Genomic DNA, 10,206 nt, shown 5'->3' with positions numbered 1-10,206 from the left:
CCTGCACTCATGCTAGAAAATGAAGAACCTAATCTATCAGCAGTAGCTTCACATTTCTGCAGATATTCTTGACCTGAAAACTGTTAAGTCACAGTAAACATTTCTGAAGCATTGAGGAGCATTCTGAGTGTTTTTATTGTCGGATATGGAGGCTATGTGATTCACCAGAGACAGATATCCAAAGATTCTGCTGATCCTGCTTTATCAACCATTCATATCCTGCACCAGGGTTCTGTAGTATATTTGTGAAAAGTTCTTCCTTACAGGATGGACACATTCTTCACTTGTAGTTAGGTTGTTGATAATAAGCTGTTCTATCATCTATCACTATATTTATTCTGCCCAGCCTTTTTCAATTTACAGACATGTGCAAACAAAAATGCATCTATTTCAAATGAAAAGGTTATGAATGTCAAGACATAGTTTCATAGAAAAAATACTCTGGTCTCAGGAGATATTAAAAATTGACAAATACAGCCTCACATGAAGAATTGCGAAACTGAAAAGTTTGTGAAAAGCTAAGTGCAGTATAAGCAGTGGGACCTCTGCATGGCCTCACCTCAGTATGAACATCCTGAGACGTCTACTCCTGGGAGGAGCTGCCCTGAATGGTTTCCACTTGTAAATATTCTTCCTCACTTTAGAATGATAGACTCCAGATTGTTTGGAAATGGCCTCATAACCCTTCTCAGAACGATGACCAGCCACATTGCTGATGCCTTTCCAACCTTAACACAGCGGGATGCTGCAGACCAGCAAATGGAAAAACTGTACTTTTGTAAAGGTGGCGACCCTTTCAATTTATTGAATGAATTTGTTTAGCATCACCTGACTGTGACCCCTTTTCATTAACAAAGTAATAGGAGTGTACATGTTTGTTTACACGTTGTTTCTGCATTTTTGCTTTTTTTTTTTTCTGAAATAGACACAACCAGTCAAAATATGAAGGTACTATGCGACGGACACACTGCAGTATGTCACATGTTGCCATTCATATGATCCATTTTCTATATTTTCTCACGTGAATGTACTGAATTTTCTGAACTTGAGGAAACTCATTGTTTGACCTAACTGTGTAGCTCTTAAGGCACCTGTTTAGACAGCACACACATGAACTTTTTGATCACAATTTCCTGGAACTTCTGAGGAATATATACATTCGTTTCTCCTTTATCTGTAAATTTTTAAAATCATCTCTCAAGACACCAGGCCTAGAAATAGGTCAGCCTGCAACCCAGCTCCAGATATGCCATGTTGAACATTTGTTCTGGGCCTCTGTTGAGGGAGCGAAATGAAAAGTTTGATGCTGAAGTGTGAAGGTGTTTTGAAGTGCGTCACTTTGGGTCTGGTGTGTATTCAGCTCCTGGAAGGAGTCAGTATGCTTAAAAATGTATGTATCTGATGCTTTTGAGTGCACATCTGCCTCTTTCTCCTTTCTGTCTCGCTCCCACCATCTTTCCTCCTTTTAGATTTACAGACCTCCTTCTCTCTTGTCTTTTATTCCCTTAATTCTCATTTTGCCAAAATGACCTCCTCATTCATTCCTGTTCCCTTGCCTCGGCTTGTCATGATTCATCTGTTCCCGTCTCTCAATGGGAGGCCTAGAAATTAAATTACTACTCATGCATGACATCCTATATCTCTATAAACCTTATCTGTCAGCTCTGTCTCCCATTGGTTCCACAATACCTATCACTTGTAGCTCACTTGAATAGAAAATGCATACAAACTCAGAATATTTATGCTGTTTTGCATCTATTCTCACAGTTTGATGATAAATAATCAGTAAATCCACCAGGGTACAACGTTATTGTCAATGGCAACAGCTGAATGTCTATTAACTCTCATACTAGATGTTTAGGTGGCACCATCACATGCTTCTTAAAGGCTGTTGTCTGCTTTAAAAAAAGAATTGTCCTTCAAAAGAGGGAGGTAAAAGTAAGAAAGGCTCTCATTCAGATGGGAGATTTCCGAGGTGAGCTGGAAGAAACTCATCCGCCTCAGTTGGTCGTCTCCACAACAGAGGAAAGGACAAGGGCTCCCCATTTATAATTGATCTGCCTTAGCTCCAGAAATACCCAGACAAGGACTGGCTGTTGTCTGTGTGCGTGTATAGTTGTGCAAGTGTGAACTTAATAATAGAGAAAGCAAATAGGTGAGAGGTTGCAGAGAAAATGGGCTGAGTCACAGTGAGAGGCAGAAAGATGGCCTCTCAACCCCAGCACTCAGCCTTGCTTCTGCATGGCTTGTAAACCACTCACAGCAGCCCCAGTGGCATTCAGCTGGCTGAATTTGCATGTAATTCATTGATGTAAAGAGGCAGATGATGGGATTAAAATATTATGTAAAGGTCTGTTTATGGATCTGGGAGCATGTGCTCAAAACTGTTTTTCTAGCCGAGATGTTCTTTCAGAAAAAGTAACTGCAGACAGAGAGGAGGATTTTGTGTGTGTGTGTGTGTGTGTGTGTGTGTGTGTGTGCGTGTGTGCGTGCGTGCGTGCGTGCGTGCGTGCGTGCGCAGACTCTTGCCAGGGAAATGGTGGTCAGCCTCGGGGTCAACACACGATGTGATGGGACACTCTGACCTCATCAGGTTTCTTCAAGCGTGTGACATTGTAATCATTTCCTGCTCTGAAATACTGCTGCAGATGCAAGAAGCTGCAGCTGCCGTCGGTGTTTCAGCAGCCAGACGCTGTTGAATAATGGCCTGCAACGACTCGCCAAATTTCTAGCTGTGCTTCTTGGCATTTGTGCTTCTCAGAAGTGATAAAGGTTGTTTTCTTCTGGGTCTTATCACATATGTGTTCACACTGTCTCCCCTCCTGTCTGTTTCTTCCAGGAGACAGCCTCCTCCTGCGATGAAGAACTGCTGTCATTACTCCTGGATGCGGGCCTCTTGGTGGGATGCATCTCTTCGGCCCTCTACCCCCTGCTCAGCTCCCACATGCTGTCCCACCAGCATGAGGGAGGCTGGGATGTGGAGAAAGCTGCTGCTGAACTGATGGCAGCCGGCCACGGGCCAGAGGCAGGTTCCCTGCTGCTGGCCCACCGTGGAACTCACCAGGCCCATTTCACTTTCAACTCCGCTTTGGCTGTTCTCAAGAAGTGGCTATGAAGGGAGGTGGGAGGAGTGGCGTGTTAAACTGCAGCATTGAAGCAAAGGAAGGGAGAATGAGAAGCCTTTGGATCTGAGGCAATCATTGTGAGGCCAGAATAGAGGGAGTCCCAGGCTATACTAATGCGTTTATACCTTTAATCAGGTTCAGGGTACAACCGCACACGTCAACAGCAAACTGCAGTGTGTGCCTTGAAGCTGTAAGAGGTGATGTCTTTAATACTGAAACATCCGTTCAATTAGGGACAAATATAATAGATCTAGAAATGCAACCTCAGCTGTCACTCATTCACAAATAGATGTTCAGACTGAAGGCTAATCAGAAACTGCACGGGCCGCTTGCATTTATTTGCATGTGTTCTGCGTCCCATTGTGTGGTGAAGTAATTGAGCAATAGCTGGGAAGCGGTGGGTGGATATTAGCCTATTGTTCCATGACAGGTTTGCCTCTTTAACGTATTGTTAAACACCCTGCCTCTGCTTCAGTGTTTTCCCCCTAATAATATCTAATTAATTCCTTCTAAAACAAATTAGCCCCACAGTTGCACCACACTGTGTGTGTTTTAGGAATAAAGATGTATGTGTGTTGATGTGTTGCTCAATATGTCAGCATAATTTGTTCCTTCTAAATCAAAATGATAAAATAACAGTTTTAATTCCATATCAACTAGTAATTCCAAATAAAAAAAATCAAATGACACTGAGTGGTTGTATTTTCATTTTTACTGCATTAGTTCTGCTTGTTTGGTAGTTTAAATGCAAATTACACATTTAAAGAACATTTTTTGTCAGTATCTGAAGGTTCTTGGGATGTCTTTTGTTTGTTCGAGAAAAGATGTTTCTAAGTTAAGTGTGTTAACCTGTAACCCACTTTTCTTGTAACTGAATGGGTTATATAAAGATTTATCCATCTCTTGATGAATGCATTACAAGGATTTGCATCATAATTACAGCATTTTCACATTGTTCCAGGCATAATTACAGCCCTCTGACCCAAACAACAATTATGCATTTATCCTGACGCTCAAATGCACTTTTTGTTGCATTGCACAATCGTTTTAAAGCGGTTTGGGAAACTGTTTTCACTAGTTTGCACTCGCGAGTCAGTGGAGAATTTGTAGCAATCAGCTACTGTCGACAAAAACATACTTTTTTTCCCCCCTCTCTGCTTCCCTCTTTTCTCAGATAACTGCTGCTTTGCAAAACAAAATTCAAAGTAGTTATTTGCAAGAATAAAGTTTACAAAGTAACATCAAAATGTTTTATATTCTATGATCTCAAAGCATCTTCTCTAAAAACAAAACAAAACAAAAAAATAAAATTAAAATAAAAAGATATTGTAGCCAGTTTGATTTATTATATAATGACACAGGAGCCACTTGGTTTGGATGGTGATTGGTGAATAAGAAAGATGTCTTGTTTAAGAAATATTTTTAAATAGACCATTACCAAGGAGACGGCAATCTTCTTTATAAAAACCTCCTTTTAGTCTTGCAGGAACAGGGATGGATAAATTCACTACATGTCATACGAGACCTCGAGCTCTGACATGTATATTTTTTCTGTAGTAAATAACATGAATGTCAGAAATTTCTTTTCTCGTTCCTTCTCTCTCTCAAATATTATAATTTTTGTGCTTTTTATACTTTTTTTTTTTTCCAGCAGATAGTGTCATTATGTCTTCTGCCTGCTGTAACACTTCTTGTATTGACAGGGCTAAACTTATATATTGATAATAATGCACAGATTGATTGAAATGAGGGTCTGATATAAGAAAAAATTTATTAAGAGCACTATTTTTTTTTATTGAAAAGCCTAGAAAGAAGCTTCCACTGTTGCATGTGTGTGTCTTAACTGTCTTCACTGAAATGAGGTAGATGAGGCATTATTAGAAAAGAACCAATCAGGAAACAAGGGCACAAAATTAAAGCTTAATTCTGAGCTAAATTCATTATTTATTTATTTTTTTTAGTCTTCCATACTTATGATGCAATTACAATTATTTTAGTGCAACATGAAGATGTCCTCTGCAAAATAAACATTTGCCAAAACACCGTGATTGCAATCCTATATTATTATACTTCTAATTGTGCCCCCAGCCCCCCCTCATTTCACAGGGTTTGATTCAGAACACCAACAACATACAGTATCATAAAGGTTGTGAATTAGACATCAAAGTTCTTACCCAAAACCTGTCCACACTGATTTTTATTAACCAGAATAAGCCTCCAAACTACTTGCTTGGAAGGAGAAATCCTTGGCACCTTATTTATGTTAGTCTGCCAGCGCGTCATTGTACACAACAAAACATAAATATTCACTTTTGGCCAAGAGAGTAAAAACAAATTTGAATGGCAAAAGAATTCGTATGGCACAGTCAAAAAAAGAAAACAAATCCTTGGCTGTATGCTGTACAGGCTTATACTTAAGGCTCATGTAATAAATCAGTAAATTTGCCTCATCAAGACTCAATTAATGCAGCGTAGTTTGGTCAGATTTGGAAAGCAGTATCACATTTGCATTCAGTTGTTGTTCAGTGCATATGATTACATAAATGACATTATCGTTCTCCTTTAGCTGTACCCACTGCAGTACAGAACAGCAGATGAAGAGCATATTTATGTTCGACCCCCATCCTTTTGCACACTAAGGAAATAAACTTTTCAGGGATGATTTAAACTTTTCATTCCGATTTAAATGCTAAGATGTAGAAGGCTTCAATACACTTTACTAGCATCTGCATTGTTCTTCAGTTAATTATCCAGATGTTTAAAACCAGCAGCGGCTGTTCTTGAGAACAGCTGTGTGCTCAAGTGGCTTTAAAAGTGCACGTAAATCTACTAAAGTTGATCATATTTCTGCATTGACGGGTTAACTTTCTCCTTCTGTATTTAGCCCCTTCATTAAATGAATAAATTTTGCATTAGCTGCCAGATTTTTCTGTAAAAATGTGCTAATCCCACTTTGAAAATAAGACAAAAGTTAATTTCCTCAATTTCCCTCTTTGTCAAGCTTGTAGTACGTGCATTTAGTTTTAGCTCCTCTTTTTGCTGCATGACTGCTTCGTGCTTTTTGCAACCCTTAGCCCTTTATAATTAGCTAAATACTTTTAGGCTAGCCAAAATAATTATGTCTTATTTTTATGCTGTAAATTACTCAGCAGTAATTCAGTTTAGCAAGCAACATTTAAAACAGCTGCTGCTTGTATCCCTGACAGGCAAGATATTGAATAAAGGGATGTGGCTTGGAGGTATTTACCCTGACAGCAGGGCTGCTGTATTTCAAGCCCATTCATAAGAGATGGGGGCAAGGGGTGGGTAGGTGCTCTATATATCAAAGAAGAGAGTAATGAATCCCTTACCTGTGGAGGAGATGGAGGAAAATGAGACAATCTATGTGTCAGTTATAGGTCGTGTGAAAATACAGCCAGACACAAAGCTATCAGATGAGTTTCTCGGCTCTGGCTGAATTACAGAAATGTCAACATTACAGAACGAGAAGAGATAATACTGTAGAGATTAATGGTTTAGTTTCACAGTGTTCCACAGCCGCATTCATAGTTCTGCCATTCAGTTTTTTTTTTTTTTTTCTAAGCCGCTGACACTGATTGAAGAAAGATAACTGTGCTTTGTAGTCTTAAGGAAATACACAGCTGCTAAGTCCTTTGCAAGTTTTATCAACCCTTATTGGATTAAATTGGTCTCAGATAGTAATTGACCCTGGATTGTTCATCGCCGTGAGCAACAGTAGGAGGCCTTTTTTTTTTTTGTCCTGGCCAGCATGAAATCAGCTCTTTGTGCACAGCTAACAAGATTACACGAAGACTTGTTGTACTTCATCTGACTGTTAAATCCTTCAGTAATCAGGCTGATCAAATCAACATTGGCAGGAATGGACCAAGTGCAGAGGTGTCATTTATAGTAATTATACAAGGCCAATGCTTGTTGAAATGGCTGATTTGTCTCACCTTTTTAAAGCATAATTAATAAAAAAAAAAAAGTTCTTAAACCTATAATAAAGGAATTTGATGTAAGCTATTGGTGAAAAGCTGTGTCATATAAATGTGTAGATGCTCTTATTCAGCTTGATGTCAACAGGAAAGTAGAAGATCATCAACTGCTGTAAGTGGCCAATATTTATTTGTTGTGTCCAGGTGTGTACTGATCATATTTTTTATGTATTTAATTTGCTTTTTCCCCCCAAAAAAGTGGCTTTTGGATCTCCCTGCAATATCATCCTTTTGGTTTTCACTCCTATTTTGAAATTCATGGCAGGTGTGTGAATCACAGATGTATGACTGGTACCTGACTGGTACCTAAATGATAGACATATGAGCACAAGATTCTGGAGCTAGGAGCAATCCCATACAGTATCTCCAGAATCAGGAACCTAACTTCATCCTCCAGGTTGATAATGCTCTCCCTGATAAAGCCAGTTGGTATCTTCTGAATTTGAGAATGGAGATGATGGATACCCTCTTGTGTGTCCAGTCCTCAATCCAGTTGTTGGCTGGTGCAGCTTGGGTGTGCTGTATGCGACATAGTGACCGTCACAATCAAGCTGATTGAACTTCTGAAAAACATTCTGCTTCAGGATTCTATTCCTGATAAAAAAAAGAAAAAAAAAAATGTGACCAGTTGGTGATCAGCTTGAGAAGTGGACGGCAAGCTGTTGTGGCTGAATATGGATCTTCCACATAATACTGAGGTCTAAAATGAAAAAGGTATAGAAATTGCCAATATGTGCTGTTTTTTTCCATATAACTGTGAGAGAGTGCAATCCCCAAGTCCACAACAAAACTCAGATCGAAAGTGAATTCCAACAGGAGAATATTGCAGGGGATTTTGACACATTTTTGGAGGGCAAATACCTACACATTTAGTTGTGTTGCTCGTTACACAGAAGCAAAATCCTTCCGAGTTTGACCTCTTTGTAAAGCATTAATCAGGCTTTCTAATCCTAATTATGCAAAAGACACGTGTAATGATATGGGAAGTTTAAAAATCCATTTGTATGAGTATATTTATGCAAATTAATAAAAGGGTTTGATGATTTCTTGTAAACTGTTTTCCTAGAATTAATTGGAAAATGACAAAAACAATCAGTCTTCACTGACCAATTATATCTTAAAAAGATGTCATCTGAACAAAAAAAACAAAACAAAAAAACTAACTAATTTCACTTTTTTTTCCACAACAATATGGAAACCTGTGAGAGGTTCACACAGTCTGGAATTAAGCAGAACACAGAAATGAGCAGTCATAACAATGTCAGTTTGTGTTGTTTGGCTCAATCAAAATATGTTTAACACAAGAGGTGCCAGATAGGTTCTCTTCCAGAGAAAATGAAACAGAAGCTCTTAGATTTGCCCAATTTCTTGGACGATAATGTTGTTATTTTGGGTGATACTGGATACTGTTATGGTTGGGCTGCCCGAATGCTTTCTGTTGACAAAATACTAGTAAATCACTTGGAGAGCACAGACCTCTGTCAAGCAGCTCATTTCCACCCATATTGTCAAGAATCCTTTTAAAATCCCTTTCCCCAGTTCTTTCCAGATCACACCCAAAATTTAATGGAATGTAAGTTAAATCAAGATCTAGTCTCAGAAAAAAAATCACCAAAATCTGCCCAGTAGTTTTTCCGTTAGAAAAGATAAGCAAATAGACAGACGTGGCCAAAAGCATAACCTCACTGGCAAAGGTAATAACTGTTTTGTTTGACAGACACAATTAAACTGTGGACAGTATGCACATGAATGGGAGTCGCGTCATGTTGTGTTGTATTTCATTCACTCTGCAGCAGCCATTACCCTGTCAAAAATTTAACATGCAATAAAAAGTCTTTAAAGGTGGAGTATGTAAGATTTTCAATATTTAAAAAATTGAAAAGTTTCAGTTCTAGAAAAGAGACATGCTCAGGTCCCTCAGATGCCAGTTCCTGCTTTTAGTCCCCAGAAGTCCTTACTCAGACTTCTTCACCTCCCTGATACAAGTCAGTCTGGCTACTTTCTTCACATAAATGTAATAAATGAAAAAAAACTGGACAACATCCTAAATAATTTAGTTTTGTGACAACTTCATAATGTGCAAAGACAGGGCTATCTGTCCAGTCAAAATGAGCAGCAAGCTGTGATAAGTCATTTATTCTACAGTACAGTTGCTCTATTGTGGAAGTGGACCACATGGGCCAGCCTTCGCTCAGTTTTAATGGGCCCCAGGTGGACTGTGCTTCTCTGACTGTCACTCTTTCAGTGGCTTTCTCTTGTGTGGTAGGTATAACCCACCATTTAGGAAATGCTCTTCTGCTTTTGCTTAGCCATCAAAACTGGGTTCTGTACCACAATCTTTCAGATCCTGAAACTCAGCCATTCGTTCCACGAACAAACATATGAATGCTCTCATACTGCCCAACATGTCTATCATTCAGTACACTGTAATGAGTTATCATGTTATCAAGTAAAGAAATATAAACAAAAAAAAAAACAAAACTTTAAAACAAACCTTTTTAAAAACTACATAGTTTGTAGTTTTTGGTAAAAAAAAAAAAAAATGCGTTTGCTGCACTAATGGCCTCTTGCAGTAATGTTTAACGGCTATGTTTCAGGGTGTTTTCATGAAACCTCACTTCAAAAGAGCTCTTTCTCATTATGAGCTCTGACAGTGTGGATCTTCTTTGAAACTGAAAACTACATCATACATAAATATCATTCCGCTAAAGATCTGATGCTAACAAAGCTGCCGAGGATTAAAGGGCTCCTGTTTCTATGTCTTTATATTCCTTTTCAGCTCTCGCTATCTCTAATAATTACCTAAAATACAGCATAATTTCACTCTCACTGACTTTGCTTTTTAGTATTCACACCAGAACTCTTATCCGTCGTATCTTTCTCTGACATAGATCCGTTCTAAACATGTCCGTGCACACTAGGCACGTCTGTGTGAGCGATTTATTACTTTACTGATGAGATTGACTATCGCTGCAGCTAACTTACACATTGCAAGAACGCATTAGGACTAATGATGAAATTGACAGGGTTTCTGTTCCACCTGCTGATTGTAGCATCTGTTAGAAATTCCTTTCTTTCCTTGT

The 10,206-nt window shown here is 38.8% G+C and overlaps 1 protein-coding gene across 1 annotated transcript in view; it reads left to right on the top strand.

The window, feature by feature from the left end:
- nbas (NBAS subunit of NRZ tethering complex) overlaps positions 1 to 3,776 on the top strand; it is a 181,537-nt gene extending 177,761 nt beyond the window's left edge. The window contains exon 53 of the mRNA XM_079255987.1: positions 2,840 to 3,776. Within this exon, the coding sequence (XP_079112113.1) occupies positions 2,840 to 3,115 (276 nt within the window). The 3' untranslated portion in view covers positions 3,116 to 3,776. The remainder of the gene's footprint in view (positions 1 to 2,839) is intronic.
- Positions 3,777 to 10,206: the final 6,430 nt, after the last annotated feature.

This window comes from Telmatherina bonti (assembly GCF_933228915.1).
Source record: "Telmatherina bonti genome assembly, chromosome: 16".
In the NCBI taxonomy this organism is placed as follows: Eukaryota; Metazoa; Chordata; class Actinopteri; order Atheriniformes; family Telmatherinidae; genus Telmatherina; species Telmatherina bonti.
This window is presented reverse-complemented; position numbering and strand designations above follow the sequence as displayed.